General features: G+C 39.5%; 1 protein-coding gene across 2 annotated transcripts in view; it reads right to left on the bottom strand.

Annotated features, from left to right (window-relative positions):
* edc4 (enhancer of mRNA decapping 4) overlaps positions 1–25674 on the bottom strand; it is a 50289-nt gene that overhangs the window by 7747 nt on the left and 16868 nt on the right. The window contains exons 15-28 of one of the 2 annotated variants that reach the window (XM_035949641.2): positions 23790–23971; positions 23229–23308; positions 20747–20876; positions 20358–20653; positions 19586–19816; positions 17633–17734; positions 17317–17460; positions 14952–14988; positions 13880–14027; positions 13560–13715; positions 11521–11636; positions 11275–11440; positions 5367–5553; positions 1096–1315 (exon numbers count right to left, since the gene is read on the bottom strand). In XM_035949641.2, the coding sequence (XP_035805534.2) occupies positions 1096–1315; positions 5367–5553; positions 11275–11440; positions 11521–11636; positions 13560–13715; positions 13880–14027; positions 14952–14988; positions 17317–17460; positions 17633–17734; positions 19586–19816; positions 20358–20653; positions 20747–20876; positions 23229–23308; positions 23790–23971 (2195 nt within the window). Of the gene's footprint in view, positions 1–1095; positions 1316–5366; positions 5554–11274; positions 11441–11520; positions 11637–13559; positions 13716–13879; positions 14028–14951; positions 14989–17316; positions 17461–17632; positions 17735–19585; positions 19817–20357; positions 20654–20746; positions 20877–23228; positions 23309–23789; positions 23975–25674 lie in introns of both variants that reach the window. The other variant, XM_023273571.3, reaches the window with a different exon arrangement.

The raw sequence follows: 25674 nt of genomic DNA on the forward strand, positions 1-25674 counted from the left end.
TTGTCTGAAAACTTCAAAATCTGAGCTGAAACTCATGATATTTAATCAAAATTAAACAAAGATAAACTGTTTGTACTAGATTTTGTAAAAAAATAATCTAGTAAAAAGTAGTGAAAAACAAGCTCTGGGTTGAACTGCAGACAGCGTTTACAAGAAACAGATAAGACACAAGCATGAAAACAAGCTAAAAACATAAGCAGTAAAACATCGACAGTTTTTAGAGTCACATTTTTTCCAGTGTTGGTAATAAATACTAGAGTTAATGTGCAGAGTGGTGTGAAAAACACTTCTTCTGTAGAAGCTGTAAAAATGTAAATGATCACCATATTTTTTAGAGTATTGCTAACACCTGTGGGCACTTGGAAAAACGCTACACATATTGATTCCATTGTTTTTTGGTAAAATAAATAAGAAACTCAACTATCATTTTTCCATTTTTATGATTTATGGCATTGTAGATTTGCTCTACTGCACAGAAGACATTTCTGTGTTTTCTTTACTTCTAGTCATAGTTTTGCAGATTCCATAGAGGTGCAGGACTTTATACTGCAGTCAAGATTAAGCTAAAAAATGACTAGAAACAAATAATATCCACAAACTGCTTGGGGTTTAGAGGGTTAAGTATCTCTTTCAATGCAATAAGTCTTGTATTTGGGCGGATAATTCCACCTACAGCTGCTGTGACATCAAACTCTACATATATTCTGACTAGACAAACTATAAGATGCACCAACGATCTATCACACATGGGAGAAAGTTGGGGATTTTTAATAGACCTATCGGCTTCAGAGCTGTCAGTGTCAATCAAGAAGTCCATGGGTTGACTCTTGAGCACATAAACATGAATGATGGCGAATAGAAAAGTAGGGCAAAAGAGTCACTTTGCCTCACGTCAGAGCGGCTTCAAATGGAGACTAATGGGAAAGAACAGGCGAGCATAATGAATGCCAGAAGCATGCACAGGTGGGACCGTGAAGCAGCTACAGTGAGATGGTTTTCTGGGCTCTGCAGTGAACTTAGCGTGCATCAGGATGTGAGTTTGTGTGACAGCGGCTGTGTTCATTCAGCTGCAGTGTGTGGTTTCAACTGTGTTACCTGCTGGAAAGCCTGGTTGAGCTGGCCCTGCTGGAGCAGCTGCAGGATGTTGGCCTGCTGCGTCTGGTAGTCGAGGTGGGCTGTGGGAACCGGGGTGCCGGCCGCCGACCTCATGGCCTGCATGATGCTGGAGGTGACCACTGCCTGCTGCTCCTTCATCGCCAGGCTCACCTCCCCTTTGACGATCCGCTGGACGTGGCTAAGAATAGACTCCTGCAAACTGGAGAAAGAGAAAGACCTATCTTGAATCTCTGGCACGTCACTTTCTTTTCAAGACCTTAAACTTTCAGTCAGCCAACTACTTTCTTTCTGCTCCGTCCTCGACAATCTATAAACTCCAGAGGCCTTGAAATTAATTGCAGAGGGAACAAGAGACTCGATCGAATTTATGTTCTTACATTAGCCCCAGGATTAGGCTTTGCTTGTTTTTACTCTCCAATCCATTACGCACCTGCTCGATAGGCTGAGGATACGGCCGCAATGCTGGCACAGGCAGCCGATAATGTGCATATCTGATATTCAAAACGTCCATGTGGAATATCGCTCGGCGCCGTCGGATCAATCAACAACTAGGATTGTTTTAAAAAGTTGTCAGTGGATGAGGGCAGATCAAAAAGTTCTATGAATGTATGTGGTGCGTTTGCATGGAGGGCGATACGGTGATAAGAGTGCAAATGTTAACTACCAATATTAATCACTGTGCTATCAGCAGCCAGACCTGTGAAATAACTAGTAAATAGTTAACTAATTTATAACTATTCTCATGAATCGATGATCCGAATAGTTGTACATTAGCTAAAAGTTGACGACGAACTGGTTAAATGTAGCAGCTTTGATGTTCAGTGGTAGATTAATCTCACTGTTGCACTGCTACACACTTGATTTTAGTGAAGTATTTTAATCAGAAAACAGGATACTTTTCTCTGTTATCTCTTCTGTAAACTGGACGCAGACTAAAGTCATCACCGAACCTCTGTTTATCGATGAACTGTACAGTTTACTGTTATGCATTTGTGATTTTTTGGAGCTTGAACTGGAGCAAAGATCAAACTGGGAGGTGGGTCTGCAGCTACCATCAAGAGAAGAAACAGTTTTTACAGTGGAAGCACCAATATCTCTAAAACCAGACAAGATGCATCAGATCAGAAGCATCAGGACCATGCTTGTTGTTTTCTTCAACATTCATGTGGTTGTGGGTTTTAATCCTCTAGGTGTACAGTTTTAGTCTATCACAACAACACAACCGATGTTCTCTGCTCGCCAGATTTTCCTCCCAGTGTCTCCATTGCTTCCCTAAAAATTAAATCAAAGTTAAAGGGTCTCCATTTAGACACAGTTCAGGAGATTCGGCTCTCACCACAGATGGTGCTTGTCATGTTCGTGGTGCGTTTGCATGGAGGATGTTATGGTGACACCAGTGCAACATGTACAAGCAGCAATCGTTACAAGTCAGGAGATAACATGATACCATGCTATCAACAGCTGGACCTGTTTTAAAGATGTTTTTGTGAACACTGGTAGTTACGCATTTGCGATTTCTCCATGGAGCTTGAAATGGAGCAAAGATCAAACTAGGAGGTGGGTCTGCAGCTACCATCATGAGTAAAAACAACAGTTTTTACAATGGAAAAGTCTAATACCTCTACAACCAGACAAACCAAATCAGACGAGGAGCACCGGGATTGGAACACGCTTGTTTTCCTCAAGAATCACGTGGTTGTGAACTGGGTACTCATCCTTCTGGTGTTGTTTTGGCCACAACAACACAACTGTCATCCTACACGCACTAGATTTACCTCCCACGGCTGCATCTCTTCCCCAAAATTAAATCAAAGTTGAAGGGACGCCGTTTTGACACAGTTCAGGATGGTGTTTGACATGTTCGTGGCGTGTTTGTATGAAGGATGTTATGGCGACACGCATGCTACATGTACAAGCAGCAATCCAACCTGTGTTTTACACGTTTTTATGACCACTAGTAGTTATGCACTGATCACTGACTGGAGCAAAGACTGATCTAGGATGATCCAACCTCCATACCGAGGATCATTACTGGTGATAAAAGGTGGGACTGCAGTGAACATCAAGGGAAGAAACAACTGTTTTTACAGTGGAAAAGCACAGTTTCTAAAACCAGACAAAGCAAATCAGACTAGGAGCACTAGGAGTGGACCATGCTATCACCTGATTCATGTGCATCAGGTATTCATTTCATTGGTGTTTTTTGGCCACAAAAACACAGCTGTCGTTCTCCACTCGCTAACTTTTCCTTGATGTGACTCCATCCTCTTCCCTAAAATTAAATCCAAGCTGAGGGGTCTCCGTTTAGACACAGTTCAGGAGATTCAGCGCTCACCACAGATGGTGCTTGACATGTTTGCATAACAGGACTTCCAGGGAGCTTTACAAGTGTTGCAGAAGTGCTGAGAGCGCTGTATCACTGCACATGGAGACTACTTAGGCGACAATGATAGCCAAATTTAAATTAGATATGCTTGTTGATTTTAATAGCAGTCTCTGAGCTGCCTGAATGCACCTCGTAAGGTGTGCAGGACCATCAGTGGTTTTTAAAATGCTGGTATTGCGTAACACAAATCCCATTTGTAAGAGTAAGCAGGCAGGTACAGTTACTGTAGTATCATATTATAAATGACAGATGAGCACAATGGAAAAATAAATGATTCAATGGAGATTCAGTTGTATTTACGATCATGAACAAAAGCTTACATACACTTGTAAAGACTGTATATCATGGCAGTTCTGAGTTTCTGAACTTTCTGTGATGGACTCATTGAAACCCATGCATCTTCTTCTTTCTTTCATAGATTTATTACAGATCTTCTGGAAATACAACAAAATCTGCTGGGTCAAAAATATCCATACAGCAACGCTAATATTTGATTAATGGTTTTGGAAACCATCCACAAGCTTATGGCAAGCAATGATTTATTTTTTCAGATTGTTGCTGAGCTCTTTAGACTTTCCCGCTGTAGTGTTTGTGGCTGAGTCAAATGAGTGGATCAAACAGACCCTATCTAAATTGGCTCAGAGGAGTCACCAGCTGTAGTCAATTGTTATCACTCACCAGTAGTTAAGAGGCAATGCCACTAAGGAAATTTGATTAACGCAGCTTTCTACATCACCAAAACTCAGGTGCTTTAGGTAGTCGTCCACAAGCAAACATTTGCTTTTCAGATTGTTGCTGAGCTCAGACTTTCCGAGTGTAGTCTTTGTGGTTGAGTCTAATGAGTGTATCAAACAGGCCCTATCTAAATTGGCTCAGAGGAGTCACCAGCTGCAGTCAATTGTACTCACTCAGGAGAAGATAAGAAGCTATGCCTAAACTCAGGTGTTTTTGGTAGCTGTCCACAAGCTTCTGGCAAACAATGATTTGTTTTTCAGATTGTTGCTGAGCTCCTCAGACTTTCCCACTGTAGTGTTTGTGGCTTAGTTCAAAGAATGCCTCATACGGCCCTATTCAAATAGGTTCAGAGGAGCCACCAGCTGTAGTCAACTGTAATCACTTAGGAGTAGTTAAGAGGTCATGCAAAAAATAAAATTAGATAGACATAGCTTTCTACATCACCAAAACTCAGGTGCTTTAAGTAGTTGTCCACAAGCCTCTGGCAAGCAAATTATTTGGTTTTCAGATTGTTACTAAGCTCCTCGGACTTCCCCACTGTTGTGTTTGTGGTTGAGACTAATGAGTGTATCAAACAGGCCCTATCTAAATTGGCTCTGACGAGTCACCAGCTGTAGTCAGTTGTATTCACTCAGAAGTTCAGAAGCTATGCCATTAAGAAAATTCGACTAACACAACTTTGTACATCACCAAAACCCAGGTGCTTTCGGTAGCCCACAAGCTTCTGGCAAGCAATGATCTGTTTTTTTTTCTGATCTGTGCTCAGGTCCTCCAACTTTCCCACTGTAGTGTTTGTCTAATGAGTTTGTCAAACAGGCCCTATTTATTGGCTCTGGAGTCACCAGCTGTAATCAATTGTAATCACTCAAGAGTAATTAAGAGGTCATGCTGTATACTTTTGACCCACCAGATTTTGTCTTATTTCCAGAGGACCTATAATCAATCTACGATTGCTTTTATGTGACAAAGACGTATGGGTTTCAGTGATTCCATCATAGAAAATTCTCAGTTACAGGAGTCATTTGGAACTGAACACTGCCATGATACACATAATCTTTAGAAGTGTATGGAAACTTCTGTTCACAAAGTTTCACTATCAGCTTTCCAGCAGTGTGATGAGGACACATACTTTGCCACCATCATCTGGATCTGGTGCTGGACTTCGGCCCGGACGTTGGCTGTGACGTTGTTGGCCAACTGATCGGTGGAGCTCTGGAAGCCGTCGATCATCTGCTGCAGCTCCCCGATCATTGGGTCTCGCGCCTCCTGTTCTCTCTGCTTCCTGCTCTTCATGTGAGTCTCCAGCTGCTGGATGTCTACAAAGATAAAAGTCAAAAGCAAAACTTTAGCCTTCCATCCTGAGAGCAAACACATCAGGAACACAGTCAGGGAATAATGTTTCACATATTAGGGCTGATCAAATGTCTCAGTATAACATAAAAGGTCACAGTAAGACTAAACCCACTGAGAAAAACAACCAGTGATCTGTCACCATTACTGCAGTGGTAAAGTTTAACAAGACACTTGGGTTGTTAAGAGTCGACGATATTGGGGCAAAGACTCTAAAAGTGGTATTTATGGTATGATTTCACTTCAGTAATTGACATAATAGGGATTAAAACCCTTCAACAATTATATAAAATACTACTTGACCTGACTGTCAGACATAATAAAGCTGAAACCCTTTGGTTTTATTAAATATGGAGCTTAACTGAAGTAATTTAAGTGGTAGAGTTAAGACCCTGCAGCATCAGTAAGTGGCATTAGCATGCAAAATAGTCATTTACTGTATACTGGTAATGTAATATTATAAAATTAAATAAATAATCATGCAGACACACTGACTAATTTCTGTGTAAAAATGCTGCAAACACCTTGTGTAAGAAAATATAAATAGAAGACATGTCTATATTTACATTTGCAGCATGGATCTCAGCGGTTTAGCCGGTTTGATTGATTATAATTAAAGTGTTGTTCTGCAGCTTTTTGCTCTGTAAAAACTCTGCATATATTACATGTTAAGTTTGCAGCTCCTAAAGCTGCACTGTTGTGTCACTGTATTTGCTGCACAATTTACCAATCCAATTACGTGTAAAGGATTTTAATTAAATTCCTCCACTATTTAAACCCATAAAGCCACCAGGTGACACTGTAGTCAGCTGAGACGTGTTTACGTGTTCTTCGACTGTAGCTCACCTTTATGCAAAACAGCTTTACTAAGTTCAGACGTACACTACTGCCCCAGCACAAAAAGGTAAATACTTTGAATTTATGTACCAAACTGCAGTGAAAACACCAAAGTTTAATCCATTGTCATCATCATTCACACTACAAACAACTCAACTGGGATGCCGTTATGTAAAATATAAACTCTTCGTCATTAAGTTTCTGTCAGGTTCGACATTACATCAGTTCTGAAGTCTTTTTTTTCCCTCTCGAATAAAATAAATGCATATTTATCCCATACTGTAGACGTGTTTTTTTTTTACTTTTTTCCTGCCTGTGTTTTAATGAACAGATGGATCGGTTTTGTGGAAATTAATTAAAAACTGTTGTTTTCCCCCTCAAAGCAAATGCATTGTCAACTCTGTCCCCTGGTTTCAACAGATTATCTTCATCCAAAGTAAGCAAAAATAAACTCCTATTTACTTTAATGAAACACAGCACAAAGAAAATGAAGGTTTTCTCTCTATTCGAGCTATTAATTTGTTTACCAGCAAGCATCTTTGTGTTAGACTATTGCAAATCAATCCTGCGGTGTTTTCTTTAAAATATTGCTTTTTATGGAATACTTAACCATGATTATTACAAATTAGAGGAACCACTGCATAATAGTGTGACGTACTGGTAAAACTCTTTTAAAAAAAAGTATAATTTGAGCATTATTACACAGTAGCTTCATGGCAGTGCAGATGTTACTGCAGCACTCACTAAACTGCAGTCAATATTTACAAATGAAATCCTGAATATGATAATGGATTAAACTTAAATTGGAGAAGAGGTGCAGTGGCCTCCTTATTTACTGCTGGCTAACTACGAGTGTCTCCCATCTCCACACATTATGACAGCCTTGGTAAATTAAAAAAAACAAAAAAAAGATGCAGCTTCTCAGAGCACAATCTCAGCAGAAGAAGAAGACGACTGCTTATCAACACATCAGTGCGCTGGCTGGCTCTGAAAAGGCGTCGCTACAAAGGCCGTCCCTGAGAACGTTCACAGAGATCGTTACTTAATTAGACTTCCAGATTAGATTAGACCTTGATTCAGTGCACGACAACCTATGAGACGGGAGCAAAGTGTCTCCACAGGGACGACGGCCACCGTGAGGCATCACAACAACCTGAAGGGATAGGAAAGTTCCAAAACTTTCACCTTACACCGATGCTAGAAAGTTAACACCATATAATGCCATTAACAATAATAGTTTCCTTCATGTTATTAGTAGCAATACTTTAGAAATGACAGTTTTAATATAACAGAAGCTGGATTTCCAGTGTGTGCAGTGCCTGGTTTTTACTCCCTAAACTGTTTTTGTTCTTCTCTTATAACCAAACTGCAGCTTTCAAGGTGACAAAACAAGAATCATTTCTGCACAAGCAAGCTTGTAAAGTAGTAATCCAAAGTAGACGTACAAAGCCAAATACTGCATTGTTTTGCTTACAGCCAACAGTCAGGGTGAGTCCCAGAAGCAACATACAGCCATGGAAAGAACCACCCTTGCTTTGTTGTTCATTTTGTTAATTTTAATGCCTGGTTAAACTAAAGGTACATTTGTTTGGACAAATATATCGATAACAACAAAAAATAGCTCATAAGAGTTTAATTTAGGAGCTGATATCGAACCATTTTCCATGGTTTTCTTGATAATAACTAAAATCACTTAAGTTCTTACATCAATAGCTATGGCATTGTACTGCCAAAAACAGCTTTTAGGCATTCCATGTTTCCTTTTCTGTCTGTGTAAATCACATCATGCATACAGGAGTTTGTACTTGATTGTATAACCATTGTTTTTGATGACAAGAGTGGTCTAATAATCTTTTCCATGACTGTAAAATCTGTCCACTGAGATTGATCAGTTTGTTTCCTGCACTTCCTTCTGCTGTTCTTCTCTATTTTCTTAATCTATTATCACTTTCATTCCACACTAAGGTTCAGATTTTAAATCATTATTAATTATTGTTTTCCAGACTCTGTTTCATTTTAATCTGCGGCTGTCTTCTAACTTAGTCACTAGCCGTTAGCATAGCTTTAGCCACTGTGAGAGGAGCTAATTTCCTGCTTTGTGTTTCTTGTTCAGTTTTTGCTGTTTTAGAGACATTTCTTAGACCACAGAGTGACAACAGACAGAGAGAGAAGGCTGCATCAGACCTGAAGTAGAGCATTTAATTTATCAATACAGATACCAACAATCGAAAAAATGTCGAACACCAGCCACGATAATCAGCCAGGTCGATAACTGGTCTACCCTAGCACAAAGTAAAACAATCAAAGAGAGACAACGGGTCCAACCAGATGAGAAATGACGACTTGTTCAAAGAATTCAAAGAGCAACAGTGACCGATGATTCATCAGGCCCTCAAATATGTCATCGTAGTTTGACGAGACGGTTAAAGTCATGTTTAACTGTTTAATTCTGCTTTATCACAGCTCTAAATGCAAATGCAACATTCACACTGGTAACTTGAACTCGTGCTGCTGCAAGCTACTACAAATCAGGTGTTCAAAGCAACAAGAGCAGTTATAATAAACCAAATTGCTGCAGAAAACATAAAGGTGAGTGATTCAACTGTGCACTAAATCACTGCTGCACTTATCTCTGCAGGGATTTTTCCTTTCAAAAGCAGCAGTGTGACGTGAAGGTGGAGAGACTTGAATGTGAAATGTATAAAAGACTGTCATTTTCCCTTAATGTCCAAAAAAAAATGTTTTTTTCCAGATTTGGACTAAGTGGACTGAGTACTTTAAATCTATTAGGACAGACTTGAGCTGATTTGACAGAATAATTAAATGAGAGGAAAATGTGGTCTATAGAATTACCATTTATAAGAATATACCATTTAAAAATAATAGTACTACAGTGCGTCTGAGAACCATTTTTCAGCCTGGCTTTTCCAGATGTTTCCTTTCATAACAGTTGTAAATTATTTACCATTAAACGTGGGAAGCTTTCACTCTAGATATTTAAAATAACACTACTAACGGTTTAAGTGTGCATAATGCTAATTTACTTCAAGCTACACTGACACTACATAAAATGATTAATGTGAAATGAATGTTTTTCCAAACTAAAAATGAAATAATGGTAAAAAAGAATATGAAAATGTATGAAAACACCGTTTAATTCCTCCTGTTTTTTGGCTTCTTTTCACATTTTTCAGCGCTTTGCTTTGACGCTGTCACAATGTCTTCCATTTTTCCGATTAAAAAAACAACAAATATTAGGTTTTGCATTCTGTCCTATAGCATCAAATCATTTTTTCTGATGTTTTAGTGTTTCTAGCTACAGTATAATTTCAGTAGCAGCACATTTAAGGCAAGTATTGTGTCAGGAAACACTACTTTCATCAGAAATCTAATGAACAACATTAAGTGTGTTGCAGCAGGTCATTACATATCTTGATCTACAACCTGTGTTTTAAACATGGGATTAAAAATGTATGTTAGAAATTGATTTAAAGGTTTAGACATTTGCCTAGAATGGACATTAATCTGTTCCTGAAAGGCCTGACTTATGTTATTTTTTAAAATATTCCTGAATATGTTTTGCAAAAGAAACGGCTCAGGTTCAAGTTGAACTTTTGAGCTTTCTGAAGGTGACGCACTGTAAGAAAATGCATCCATTCAGGGTAAAAAAAGTGCATGGTTGAGTTACGTCACCTTACATTCTTTTGTGCCTTGAAGCATAACCGTAGGTGGCTGGGGTTTTGGTCTTTTTGTGTCTTGTTTTGGTCGTTTTGTTTCTCGTATTTGTTGCTTTGAGTCTTGTTTTGGTCGTTTTGCACCTTGTTTTTGTTGTTTTGTTTCATTTCAGTTGTTTTGTGTCTCATTTCAGCTGTTTTGTGTCTCTTTTTTTTTTAGTTTTGTGTGTTGTTTTGATCATTTTGTGTCTCGTTTCGGTCGCTTCTTGTCTCGTATTGATAATTTTGTGTCTTGTTTTGTGTCTCGTTTCAGTCATTTTGTCTCATTTTTGCTGTTTTGTGTCTCGTTTCAGTCATTTTGTGTGTCATTTTGGTCGTTTTGTGTCTCATTTCAGTCATTTTGTGTCTCGTTTTTGTTGTTTTGCGTCTCATTTCAGTCGTTTTGTGTCTCATTTCAGTCATCTTGTGTCTCGTTTTTGCTATTTTGTGTGTCATTTCATGTCTCATTTATTTTGATCGTTTGTCTTGTTTTGTGTCTCATTTCAGTTGTTTTGTGTCTTGTTTTTTTTTGTTTTGTGTGTTGTTTCATTCGATTTGTGTCTCGTTTTGTGTCTCACTTCAATCATTTTGTGTCTCGTCGTTTTGTGTCGCGTTTTGGTCGTTTTGTGTCTCATTTCAGTCGTTTTGCGTCTTGTTTTTGTTGTTTTGTGTCTCATTTCAGTCGTTTTGTGTCTCGTTTCGGTCATTTTGTGTCTCATTTTGGTTGTTTTGTGTCTCGTTTCAGTTGTGTTGTCTCGTTTTTGTTGCTTTGTGTCTCATTTCGGTAGTTTTGTGTCCCGTTCCAGTGATTTTGTGTCTCGTTTTTGTTGTTTTGTGTCTCATTTCAGTCATATTGGGTCTCGTTTTTGTTGCTTTGTGTCTCGTTTCAGTCGTTTTGTGTCTCGTTTTGGTTGTTTTGTGTCTCATTTCAGTCGTTTTGTGTCTTGTTTTTGTTGTTTTGTGTCTCATTTCAGTCATTTTGTGTCTTGTTTTTGTTGTTTTGTGTCTTATTTCAGTCGTTTTGTGTCTCGTTTTTGTTGTTTTGTGTCTCATTTCAGTCGTTTTGTCTCACCGCACTGTGAGAAAATGCATCCATTCAGCATAAATAAAGTGTACGGTTGAGATCAGTCGCCTTACATTCTTGCGTTCCTTGTTTGAAGCTGTCGTTGATTTGTTGAAACATCGACTGGCAGCCTCTCTCGAAGACGGGCAGCACGATGCTCTGGAAGGCATCTTTGTAGGCGGCTTGGATCGGACCCTGCATCGCCTCGGCTGCTGCTCGTCCAATCGCATCCGTCGTGTTCTGGGAAACAGGAAGTAGATACGGTAAAACATGCGTAGGAGAGGACATGGGACAGGCGGTGGACTAACCTGGCCACTTACCTTTGATTTGACCACCTTGCCGACGTTATCCTTCAGGGTGACCTCCACGGCGGTCAGTTTGGCAGCAATCGTGTTGCTCAGCTGACCCGTCACTGGCTCCAGACTCTTGGAGATCGCTGGAGACAGAAAAAAAAAAAGAATTAGCCAGACAGATTAGCAAGAACTCCTCTACAATTAGGCAAAACAGCAACAACAAAAAAAAACAGACCGGAACATCTAGAGGGCAGGAGAGGCGAGGCAAGGAAAGATCTCTCCAAAGACTGCTTAATTTTAGAGTCTCAGTCCAACACACCTCGGCTGCTCCTGCTATATTTAATGTTACTTATGCTTTGGATGATCTCAAGCATTAAACAGCACTTTTATTTATTGATGTACATGCTGGTGTGCACTGTTTTTCAAGATGCTGCTTAGCACTGAGCATCGCCTTTGTTTCAAAATCATATCTAAACACAGATTTAACCCATTTTTAATGATTTGTGGGGTTGAATTGCCTTCATATTTGGCAATTAGCAAAGGAAAATACATTCACTTCTCAAATGGCGAAAAAAAAGGTGAAATTTCAAGTGCTCAGAGGTCCCTAAGCTGCACCAATCTTTCACCTTTTCAGACGTACAAGATGAATCACAACATTTCTGCTTTGATTATATAATGTATAACAAACATAAATAATACAAAAAAACTTGCAAGGCATGTTTAAGAGTCACTTTACGTACTTTCGATACAGCTACAACAGATAAATTTGCATGTGGGTGTTAGAAAGATTGGAGAAGGGAAGCCCAAGGACAGGAGAAACCAGCGTGCAAAATCCACAGACTGAAAACACAAAGTTAAACCTAAAATCTTCCTCCTCTACAACTGGAAGATAATGAAACGGTGCAACACCACCATCATCTGGAAGCAGCAGCGGACCTCATAAACTCGTCCATATGGTCTCAGTTAGGATTGTATTTTTTGCTTTTTGTGTTTGTTTGTTTTGAATCAAACCAAGTAAAAACACGTCCACCACAAGTTGACCCCACAAATCTTAAACAGAGAGCAGCGGGATTGAGAGATAAAAATTAGCCCAAATTAAACCATTTATTAAGAAAGAAAGAGACGGTAAAAACAGTAAAAATATTCAGATTTTTGACTTTCTGATGGTCTTGTTCTGGTTGTTTCATGTCTCGTTTTGTTGTTTCAAGTCTTGTTTTGGTAGTTTTGTGTTTTGCATTTGGTTTTTTTGTGTCTCGCATTTGTTGGTTTGTCTCATTTTGTTCATTTTTTGTCTCGTTTTGTCTTGTTTTGATCAAGAAAGCTGTGACTTAAAAGTGTCTTAAATCTAAGAAGTTTTTAGATAAAAAGACTTGATCGTCTATTTTTTTTGTCTAAATCTTCAAACATCTCAAAGCATGTGGTTAGTTGATTTCAGTGCTCTAACTACTATGTAAATGTAAGAGTTATACTAAATAATGACCAAAACAATAACATCTTACATTTAAGCCTTCAATGTACAGGAAGTGAGTGGAGAGTGGTCAACACTGGCATCTTTCTTTTTTCTGTTAAAATATGATGAATGTATGTGAACAACGCCCACTTTGTAGCGGTTGTAAAAATGTAAATAAGTCCCCTTTATTCCCAGTTTTGGATCTGCTGGCATTTGGAAAAATGTTAAAAAAAAGAATTTAACCTTAGTTTTTTTCCTTTTTATTGATTTTTGGCACTTATACTGCACAAAGACATTTGTATTTTAATTCTAGTCATGGTTGTGCTGCTTCCAAAAAGGTACAGGACTTTATATTGAAGTTAAAAAAGAGCCTACAGTCTGGAGAAATGTGACAGGAGCGAAAAAAAATGCTGAAAAACTGTAATTCTTGTACTTTAAGGTGAATTTCTGCATAGTAACGTGGGCCAGATCCTGTAAACTTAAACTGTAATACGACAAACTAGTCCGATCTCTGTCAGTAGAAATTCTCAACAGTGGTTTCTAATATTTACTGTATGTTTAAAACACATCTTCATCTCATCATCTGCTGTGTATTTGCATTTGTGTGCCTTCTTACTTTGTGGGACAGTTTTCTTGACCTCCTCTCGAAGCACTTTGTCCATCCGGTTGGTCAGAGCCGAGCTGAGGGCGTGACTGAGCTGCTGGCTGAGATGCTCCTGGAGCTGCTGCTGGTGATTCTGACTCTCTGCCAAAACTCGTTCTAGTCTTCGTCCTGCGTTTCGTCACGGGTCAAGGCTCACAGGAATAAGATGCAAACGGCTCATCACTAAGACATGCATGTGTAGTGTAGCGACAACTCTTTTGGTTTAAACTTATCTACAGTGCAAATTTTTCACCTACAGCTTCACGTGTGAGTGATAAATGACCGAAGGATACGCTCTTGTTCCTGGTGGTTTGTCAGGACGTGCTCTACCTGAGCCATAATGGAGCTCTGCATGGTTTCGATCTGTCCACGCAGCTCAGCCAGCTCCCTCTGCTGGCTACGCAGCAGCATCAGCAACTCATCCTGCACTTCAGCATTAAACTGGGAGCAGATGGAGAGAAAAGGTGACACAACAGACACTAAAATCTAATAAAAAAGTTAAAAAAAAAACACATCATATCACTGCAGTAAGAGACAAAAAACCCAGCCGTGACTCGAATTAGACAGGAGAATATCAGGAAACATCAGTATCTTGAGTAGTGAAAGTGAGTTAACAGGAGACAAAATACAAAAAACGTGAAAAATAAACACCAAAGAATGTCTGATTTTGTAAAACTATCACCATTTTAAAATGATTTCCACCAGCTACACATGTGAGAAACGTAAAATGCTGATAAAAGGCTCCAGACATCCATAAAAGGCGTTTTCAGCAACTCTTCAAATGCAACGTTCAAATTCAAAGTGTGTAACAAAGCAAAAGCCCACTGGTGTTACTTAAAACATTAACGTTGGCTCTGCTCTAATAAAGTGAGCCATGACACTTTACTAGTAAAACTGACGTTTCCTATAAAATATTTCAACCATTTAGTAAGCTTTCCCCTTTAACTGCTTTTCAACATTGAATTATTGTCAATTAAATTTGGCTTTTTTTGCAGAAAATGTACAAAAAAACGCCTCTTTTATGTGAAATTGAAAACAGATTTCTACAATGTAATGTCAATTAATTAAAAATATAATCAAACATTCATTAATTTTAATATCTGTACACGTGCTTCTCCTCCTGTGACACTTTAAAATTCAGTCTGAACAACTCCACAGAGCCCTGAAAAGACGTCTTATCGGGCAAAATAAGTGAAAGCACCTGTGCAGACTTGCAATAGGTGTGTGAGGCATTCAGGTGCTGATAACGTCCAATTTGACTTTCACAGATACAAAAGGTTTTTCTCCTCCTCAACCATTCATACAAATATCAAAATGCACATAAAGAGGTGAACGTGTATAGAAAGTTTTCAGGAAACAAATTACCTGAGCAGAATCCATTTGTCTGGACTGAGACGATTCACTGTAGAGAGAAGAAACACGATTTAAACGCATCTAACTTATATTATTTAAAGTGCATTTAATGAAATCCTGGACTACATTCAAACATTTAGGCTATTCTGTTTCATTAGATGTATTATTTTCCGACTGATATCAATTCCAAGAATTAAAGTTTGGCTTCAGCTGCTGGACTTTAATTAATTATGCTGAATGCACAGAGTGTCGGAACGTTCAGTCATTTGTCAGATGTCTTTATCCTGCTACTCAATGTGGAGAGCACAAAAAGCTGCACTTCATCAGTATTTTTAGTAAAATAATCACTTTCCTCTGCCAATCAACACTCTGTAAAAATACTAGAATCCACTGCGAGACAATCTTCCATTCGGCTTTATCACTAAGAACAACACACCGAACAAAGGTATCACTATTCGAGGAGACATTAGCATAAAAGACTGTGTGTAAATAGATCAACAGAAATAAACAACTAAAGTGTTTTTAACATTCAGCTGCTTCAATTGCGTATTTCTATCTTGTCACAAGCTCACGCTTGACAGTTTTTCCCCCTGAAATGTCATAAAACGATCTAGTTTAAGGGTTTCCCTCAAAATCATGTCATCTGAACTAGTTTCTATCTAAAATCTCAGCAGACACCATTTGTAGTTTGGGTAAATATTCCTTGTGAATATTTGAAGTTTTGGCGAATGCAACCGCAATAACATTGCAATTAGCTGCTGTTGCTAACTTAATGCTATGTTTGTTAGCATGCAGGTTGTAGCTGCTGCTGCTCAGTTTTCAGGTCATTAGCGAAACTTGTTGTCAATTTGTGATGTCAGGCACTTTAGTTTTTCACTTTTTAGTTGTTTTCTAACATAGTTGTAGCTTGCTACTCGCATTTGTTAAGTTCTTGGCCAAACTTGTTCTAGATCTGTGATTACTGATATCTGACTTTTTGTAGATTATCGGTGTCAAATTTTCAAGTTATTACAGACAATAGACTGTATCCAGACGCTTGACTTTTTCCAACGTCCTTTTAACATAATTGCAACTAGTAATACTGTCACGTGCTACTGTGGCAGTGAGTTCTGGAAACACTACATTAGACCTCTGATGCACCAAACTATTATTAAGATCAAATAACGCCGTCTGAGAATAACTAATGTTGATGACAGACAGACAGACAGACAGACAGACAGACAGACAGACAGACAGACAGACAGACCCTTTATTGATCCCGCAGTGGGGAAGTTTTCAATGGTTATTTCCTATTTCATAAATTTCTAGGGATATTGTGGCAATACATGTATTTAAAAACCTAAAAACACAAAAATGTTGTTAAATTCTGGTCATCCCTACTGAAATCATGATCTTTTTTCTAATTGCACAGGCATTCTCAATCAATATATTTGATGTTTTGATGAATGACAATAAAATTACAATTAGATATGGTTGCTACAGTTTTCATGTGATTCGTCAAACTTGTGGTACGTTTGTGACATCTGGCATTTGACTTTTTGATTGTCATCTTCTCAAATTTTAGTAAATTTATTACATGTCCTACTGTCCTACGGAGTGCTGGAAACGCTGAGATTTAAACTGTGATGCAGCAGACTATCATTAAAACTAAATAATGTCTGGCGTGTAACGAGCAATAACGGATTGCTATTTCCTGTTTCATGAGTTGTTTGGGATTTTTGTGGTAATGCATGTATTTAAAACCCTAAAAAATGAAAAATTTAGACGACGATTGCCATGGCAACAGCAGAAACTTCAAAGAATTCAGCTCAATTTGGATCAGTCATTCTGAAATCACGATGTTTTCTAATTGATTTAATTCATCTAATTGATCTAATCTAATCTAAATATTGATTCCCAATCAATATATTTGAAGTTTTGATGAATGACAATAAAATTACAATTAGATACGGTTGGCAGCATGCAGGATGCAGTTGCTGCTCCTCACAGTTGTAATGTGATTCGTCACACTTGTTGTACGTTTGTGATATCTGGCACTTTGCTTTTTGTCATCTTCCCAAATTTTTGTAAATTCATTACTTTAAACATTTTTGTAGTATAGTGTCCTACAGAGTGCTGGAAAAGTTAAGATTAAAACTGTGATGCAGCAGATTATCACTAAAATTAAATAATGTCTGGATTGCTATTTCCTGTTTCATCCGTTATTTGGGATTTTTTTGGGATAATGCATGTATTTAAAAAAAGTGAAAAATTTAGATGACGATTTCCATGGCAACAGCAGAATCTTCAAAGATTTCAGCTCCATTTGGATCAACCCTACTGAAATCATGAGCTTTTTTTTTAATTGCATGGTATTCCCGATCAAACAAAACCACACCTGTCATCTTTCTTCATCTTCCTCTTCAGTTTCGGTGACCCTCGCGGCGAGGTCTTCCAGTCCTTCACTGGTATTCTGTGAGAGGAACGAGAGCCACAGTTTCCAGAGGACGAAGCCAGACTGGCCACCTCGTCGTCAGGGTCACTGAGTCAAACACACAAACGTACACAGTAAAATCGCTGCGGTATCCTTCGGATGCCACTCGCTCTGTAATCATCCAGGAAAACATCAGCAACTACAGAATTTGTGTTGCACAACGCTTCGTGATGCTTGTTTATTTGAATAAACAGGAAGATGTTTTGTCGACTGGCGCTACCTCTGCTCGCCGCCGGCATCCTGACTGTCGTTCTGTGTGAGGTGATACGAGCGCCGATGGTAAGGCGAGCTCAAGTGTCTGTCCTTCGCCTCCTCTCTCGAGCTGCAGCAGACAGAAAAATCATAACAGTGATTCAGTGCACACAAAATGAAACTTTTAAAAGTTAAGGCATTAAAAACCTGTGATGAAGAATTTTCACGGTGCTGTTTTTCAGCAGATGTGGAATGAAAATTAAACAACAAACAAGTTGAATAAAATATCAACAATAGCAATATTATGTCACCATTTGCTCTGTAAGTGAAGAGCTTACGCAACTGCTTGTTCAAGGTAATGTGTCTGGAATCAGATGTTTTGTTCAAAAAGTTCTGGGACTTTTCATGGTACTAACTCTCCTAAATCCTCCTCACTCACCATATTCAAGAAATCCATAAACACACTGATTCTTTTTCCAATTTATGTATCTTATATGTCCTTGCCTATTTTATAAAGTGTCTTGTAAAGCTTTATGTAAATATTACTATTAGTATTACTTGTGCACATACAGCCCCACAAACACTTATAATACGGACAAGCAGTAATACATCTGGAAACTTCAAGACACTGCAGTAACAACAGCAGGATCGGGGTCATACGTATTTTTGTGACCAGGCAGGTACACATTTGCAACTTCTCCAAACGGGAGCACAGCAAACATCTCATTCAGCGTCAGTCAGCAACAGAACAAACAGCCATTTTCAGCCATTCTTGTCCAAAACTTGACGAAGTGCATCGAGTCAGGAGACCACCAGGATTATGCTGCTTGTTTTCACCAGCACTCACGAGGTTGTGCAGCAGGATCTAGTCCGTCAAGGTCGGACTGTCAACACAAAGCTCTACTGTAACATCCTGTGGGGTCTGAAGGAACGTTTGATGCAAGGCATGTGGGATCTTCAATGTCCATGCTGGTTACTCATGTTTTTTTTTTGGTCAAAACGACACAACTGATGCTTTCCTCCCATCCCTACTGACTAGATTTGGCTCATTGGGACTTCTTTCTCTTCCACCAAAATTATATTCAAGCAGTAGGGCTCTTTCTTTGACACAATTTGGGAGATTAATCGCAAACTAGATGGCACCGGGCTTGAGGAAGTGGAGTCCTTCACTTATATGGGGGTCGACAATCAAGGTGGTACAGATTCAGACGTCGAAGCAAGAACCGGAGAGCAGTCTTGTTGCAGCTCAAAAACATTAGTAGCTCTGGATATTCAGCTCAAATATATGATCAGTACTTCTTTATGGTTCTGAGACTTGGAGAAAAATACAAGAATACGAAAGTACAGACTTTCAACAGTTGGTAAAGAAAGATTCTCAAGATACGCTGGTTGGGTAAGATCAGTAACAACGACTTATGGTTAAAAACGTTGCACATACCAGCAGATAAAGAAAATGGAAGAAGTGGATGGCGCTGGATTTGTCAAGGAAATCTGTGACAAACACTACTAACAAGCCCTGACATGGCAAATTCAAGGAAAGAGGATGAAAGAACACCTGGCAAAGGGATCTACAAACAGACATCACGAGGTTTGGGCACATCTGGACGGTAAAGCTCAAGACCGGGTTCTCTGGAGTTTCCTGGTCAACAGCGCATACAACAGCTAGGATGTCAGGACATAAGAGATCGCAGATGCTGCCTGAAATGTTTACAGTATGGAACTTAAAGTGTTGCAGGAGCACTGGGAGCAGAGTATCGCTGCACCAAGAGACTACTCTGACGAGGACGGTGAACAAATTTAAGTCAGGTTAGATTTTTCATTACAAGTTTTTAATCACCCTTTATGTGTTTTGTACAATGTTGGTTGATGTATTTTTCATAGACTTAGCTTTAGAAACCTGAAAATATTTAAAAGTCACTCTGGCTGATTCTATCTTTGGTTAAATTCAAAGTGTGTACCACCAAACATTCAGATTACTTACCACTCTCCGAGACCGTTGTCCCTGAGGCTGTTCCTGGTTTCCCTGGTGATGTCCGGGGCAGCTGGCCAGGGTGTATGGCTCACACTGCCGTCCGAGGAGCCTCCTCCTGCCCCTGGGTTTTCCTGCGATAATGCGTTTTCCAGTAGAGACGGAGTGTGGCTGAGTCTGGTCTCGGACTCCACTGAACCACCAACTGGCCCATCTGCACCTCCAAGCTCAAGGGGCAACAGGCTGTGATAGGAAATGTAACTGGTTATTTTGAAGAATTGCTCTGGAGTGTTTTTGCTCATTTTAAGCAATGCAAGACAAGTGCATTTCCTCTGCATCTTTCAACAACAAGGTTATTCAAAGTGCTTTGCATGAAACGTCACGGAAATGAAGAAAAGAATGACAGAAAAATATAAAAAGACACTTGAGATGAAGGGAAAGAAAAAAATTGAGGACAAAAATAAACTACGGAATCTGGAATGCAGTGTAGTGCAAAACAGTTCAAGAAATAAAATATTACCAAGCCCAACTTAATCAAATACAGAAGCAAACTGAAAAACTTCAAGTATGATTTAAGAGAACAGAGAGGAGAACACAAAATCTGAATGTTTTTCTCTAATTTCTGCATGCTTTTCATTCATTCAGCACCATTTTTTAAATGTTTTTGAGGCTTTCTACGTATTTTCACATCTTGCTGACAGGTGAGTTAGCACTTTGTGGATATTCTTGGCACGTACACTTGATTTTCTCATCAGTAACACCATCGTACTTGATGTCAGCGTACCTGTTGTTGTTGGCTGTTCGTGGAGATGTCAACAGATGCAGAGCAGAGGCAGCCGAGGCCATGCTGTCTGTCTGGAGGGCAGAGAGAGGTAAGGGCTCCAAGCTGGACACCAGTCCACGCTGAAGCTGCAGAGTCTGGGACGCGATCTCTGGCATGTCCTGGGACATGGCGGTGGAGGCCGAGGAGATGACGTCTGGGGAGCGAGCCCTGGTCGGAGAGGCCAGAGGAGGCAGGAGGGGAGAATCCAGAACCTGAGGGCTGTCGAGCACCAGAGGACCACCGGAGGATGTCAAAGCCTGAAGACGGAGAGAAAAACCAAATTAATGTAGGTCATGCTGTGGAGAATGAGAAGAGGCTGGTGGAAGTAAGAAAGTGTTGTCGGATCTTACCTGCAGGTTCTCGAGTCCAGGTAGCAGCACAGCAGAAGCAGCTCTTGGGCTGCTGGTGGAGGTGGAGAGTGTTAAACTGCTGCCGCTGTTGTCTGCTCTGTTAGGACTCTGACTGACATCGTCCATGTTTCTGAACACAGGAAGAGAGGCGTAAATGTTCACGTGTGTGACCAGAACACAAAACAATGACTCTGTTATTCTATTACAGAGCTCCAAACTGCGACCTTTTCTTGAGTGTGAGTTGAAATTTCAGGTGACATTGTTTGAGTGAATAATGACTGTTTGCTGATCTGGTTCCTTGTGTCTGTATAGATAAATACTGCAAGTTATTGTGGTTGAAAAAAAGTATTATTTATTAACATTGTCTTGTGTAAATGGTTAATTTTACAAATATGATCCAAACACGAAACAACCTAGAACCAATTGTGTTAAATAAAGAAGGCTTGAGGCGAGGGAGACACCTGGTGGCAAAAGTGTTCAGGTGCAGGATGGGCGATCTTGACTGGGTCAGTTAAGAAGAAAAAGTAGCCCCACATTCAGTCATGATGGTTACTAGTTTAATAGCGATAACAGTTTTTACTAATAAACATGATCGACTGTGGTGTTGACGTAAAAACTAATAGAAAACGGCAGAGTCGATAAAAATCACTCTGTTTCAACTTGGATAAATCTGTATAGATGCTCTTTTCACCGTTTTCCAACAAATGGTTGGTCACACGTGTCAGAGCTGCTACACTGCAGTCGCCTGGCAGCATCGACCGTAGCCAGCATGGGAAGCGTTTAAGGAACATCGGTAAAATATAGTATTTGCAGACAAGCAGATGTTCAGTGTTTAGCCTGTGTCCAGTTTATTACTGACATCACAAGAGGACTGGTGGCAACATAAATATACTTTCAGATCAAGACATTTTTAGAAAATATCAAGTCTTGTATCACTGAAAGTCAATTCAATGTAACTAGGTTACGCAAAAAACAGCTGTTCGTGAGCATGCATGGTGGATTAACAGCTGTGGCGATGCTGAAACTAAAAAAGGACCTAGGTGTGGAATGACCAAATCATTTGGTGGTGCGACCAACCAGAACAGTTGGCTGCACCAGTGCTACCAGTGGAAAAGTTAGCGTGGAGCCCTGTATTAGTGATCAGTGGAGTCTGTATGTAACAGAGAAGCCTATGCAGGTATGATCAATAGCTACCAGACAGAACAGGGGTCATGTTACTCGGCTATTTTGAATCATTGATTGAATATTGTTAACAGTGATAGAATAACCTGAAAGCAGTCTATTATTTTGACAGATTCAAACACTGAGGCTGAGCTACTGTAACATGAAGCAACTCCCAATATATTAGCGGTTGTTGGCAGTACTGGTGCTTTCTCTCTTTCTTAACATAACAGAATCAAAGGAGTGCATACTGTGGAGTTTCTTCCTGGTGGAGTCAGTGTTTGTTGGATCGGAAAATCCCATTTTTTAGGGAGAGTTTTGCCATATTCTGCTTACTTTATTGGGAGCCCCACTTCAAAACTGTGGCAGGGTGGCACTAGTAATATTCTCCGGTGTGGTCTTGGTCGTAAATCGGTTGATTTTATTTGTCATTGTCTAATTCTGTAAAACTGCCTGTATATATGCCTGTGTTAGGAACAGTGGCTATGATGTTTTAGTGTTCTCTGCTGTTATTGCAGAAATAATTTTAAAAATAATTTATCTTGTGTGGTGCTGACATGAAAAATGACCACAGACTCTGTGTCACAGTGTCTATGTTTATTTTCCTCTCTTTGACCTTTTAAATACATAATCTGCAAGTTTGTTTTATATATTAATTACTCGTGTGGTTCAGTTCATTTTGAAGTTTAAATGTTATTAATCAAGCCTAATTAATATAAAGAATTGAATTGAAAAGACAGGCAATAATACATTTTGACAGATTTTTTACAACCCTGACAAAGCAACCTATAAATCAGACACTAGTGAAAAACCAGGAAAGTCAATGCATCTGGAGTCAGAGTTATTTAGTATAGCAATTAAAACGTTAAACAGTTTCTGGCACAGCCTTTATAGTCTATTTCCCAATTGTAATGACCCAAATTGCAAATAAATATGAACACCGATGATAAATTTCTGTCAAGTTTAACGTTCTAGTTAGAAGTTCTAATGCCCTGCAGAGACTTTCCACTATTTATCACACATTTACAATCGTTTTCTTTGTAAACCACAACACACAAAACAGTATTACAAGTATTTTGACAGATACTGCAAGACGACTCAAGTTTTTATTTATTTTCAGCTGAAACTAATCTAAACAAAAGATGTTATGACTTTTCTTGTGGTCTGTACCAAACATGCATGTTCCCTTATGTCTGGTGAATGTTATTTGTAAGCCGAGGCGTTTCTGTGACATCACAGTGCTTCAGTTCTAGTATAATGTTGTGGCACGTCTAGCCTTGTAAATATTTAGGTGACTGTTCAGCCCTACAGAAAAGCTCACCTGTTAGTCGAGTCAGAGTTGCTGCTGATAGCCGTCACAATGGTCAGACTGCTGGCGCTGCTGCCTGGAGATGCTGGTACCTGGAGGGTGAAAAAAGTTTAAAAAAAAAGTGATTTACAGGCAGCAAATTTAGTGAAACATTTAGAAAATCATTTCTCAGTGGTTCGAAACTGCACAAAATTAAAGCACAAACGCTAATGTCATGGGACGCCCCAGTAGCTCATCTGGTTGAGCGAATCTGTTTTTATTATCAACATTATATCTTGTTGTGTCCTTGCATCGTACTGCTCACAGGTAAGAAAAACAAGGACCCACTTCAAAACTAGTTTGTACAGACTGTGCATCAACGGTGTCATGCACTTGACCAATATGCAGGAGAAGCTGCTATTCACTGATGTTGCTAGGCGACAAATAAAAACATGCTTGACACACAGAGTTCACTTGCTGAAGGTGTAGAGTTTCAGTAAGCGACATGCTGGAGGGAAACTCAGACGCCACGCAGACGGATCGCTGCATGTGTGCACAAAAGGCAGCAGTAAACAGGTTCTGAAGAGTTTCTACCGAAGCGCTCGGTGTCATGAAGGCGTCCGGGGTCATCAGTTTGGGCATCGCTCCGCTGCCGGCTCCGGAGTTTGACAGGAAGTCAGAGGGAGCAGGAAGCGACGGGATCTTCCTCAGGTCGGTCTGGGAGCCACTTCCTGACTCCTTGTCAGAGCTCTGGTCAGTGAGATGGTCGGAAAACCCTGCTGGGAACGCAAAATGGAAAGAGTGCTTCAGTTCAGTGCGGGGAAAACATTAGACAAACACAAAACACATACCCAAGGACGAAAGAAATCACAGTTTTAAATCAGGGGAATTTTTGTTCAGCGGCTGTTCTGGTGTTTTTCACTGTGTTTTTTTGGTGCTGAATAACAGATTTTAAGCGGTACCTTTTTTCCACTTTCTTAATGCACAATGTAAACGATTAGCAACAAAATAAAGCTGAAGATAAATGTTTTATAGACATTTAACTCGTTCCTTTTCAAGAGGATGACCTGGGAGCTGCTCATTTGTCAAGGCCGGAAGAGTTTCTTGCAATGTTGACAGTTTTTACAGTTTAGATTGTTGATATTCTGACAGCAAAAGCTCTGCTGATAGTCATACTTAGGTCACACACTAAAACAAATGCAGTGCATAATGTTGTCATATCATATCTCACTGTTTCCCAGAGGATTAGAATTTATTTGTATTGGTGTAGCGTAAACAATGTGCATGCAGTGTGTAATCCAGGTTACTTTCCAAAGCTACGATTTACAAATTGCATTTCCGTAAATGCACAAAGATGCTTAAATTTCTGCAAATACAGCAGCTGAGACAGCTGTGTGACCAAAACTTTGGTTGAAATCACTGAAATAAGGCATCCTAAAGTCAGATTTACCTGCAACTACGTGACTTTATTCGCCCAGGTTGCAAATAGACTGCTGAATGTCAGGCTCTGTTGTGTGACCAATGAAAATGTTTTGTTGCAGGTTTTAGGTTGCATGTGAGATCAAAATGGTTGCACTCTGGAGCCCCGCTGTTTCACAAATCATAACATGTTTTTAATAATTCTGCACTGACAGGTTTTGCATTTAAGGCAAGGCTCCAGATCAACTTTTTCACTGGTAGCAAAGGTGCGACCAACTTTCTCATTTGGTTGCACCTCGTCTCAGACAAAACACATCACTTGCGGAACATTTTCTTATCGATAGACACAACAATTTACCAATGTTCCCTGAACGCCCCACATTGCAGGCTGTGGTAGCTGCTGCTTAGTAGCCCCGGTGTTTGGACAGGTGCCTGACCAAAACGCAGTTTAAAAAGCGATAAACTAGGGCGTTGTAATGTAAATAGCTGCATAATTCTGATTTAGAAGTGTATTAAGTTGCAGCTAATGCCAACTGAAAATATTCAGTTTGCAAAAAAATGGGTGGCTTTGATTGTGAAGCAGCAACAGAAACCCATTATGCAGCATGAGGACACTCAGCGCTGGAATCTTTTAAAATCAACATCTAAGCTGCTTTCATTTCACTAACTGTCCAAGATGAAACCCAGTGATTTTTTTTTTTTCTACATGCGCTCTTTTCTACGAGCAGTGCATACAGGTACGCTCTGCATTTCATGAGAAGACCACATCTTTAAGGCAAATAAGTACACCATAGTTATACAAGTACTACTTTCCACTACTGTGGTTAACACAGGAGCTGTCTGTACCAGTTAGAGTGACACCAGTACAGCTCAATGATCGTCGTGTACTAGAACAATGCGACCACTTGAAATTTTAACTCGCACACTCAAAAAAAAAGGTTGCAAATTTTGGTCGCAGTTTGGAGCCCTGATCTAAAGTCAAAAATCAAAACATGATATGGGAGAGAGAAGATATTGAAGAGCAAAGAGCGGATAAAAGCAAATAAAAAGGAGACGTCGA

The sequence above is a fragment of the Amphiprion ocellaris genome, chromosome 3 (genome assembly GCF_022539595.1).
Source record: "Amphiprion ocellaris isolate individual 3 ecotype Okinawa chromosome 3, ASM2253959v1, whole genome shotgun sequence".
NCBI classification, from domain to species: domain Eukaryota; kingdom Metazoa; phylum Chordata; class Actinopteri; family Pomacentridae; genus Amphiprion; species Amphiprion ocellaris.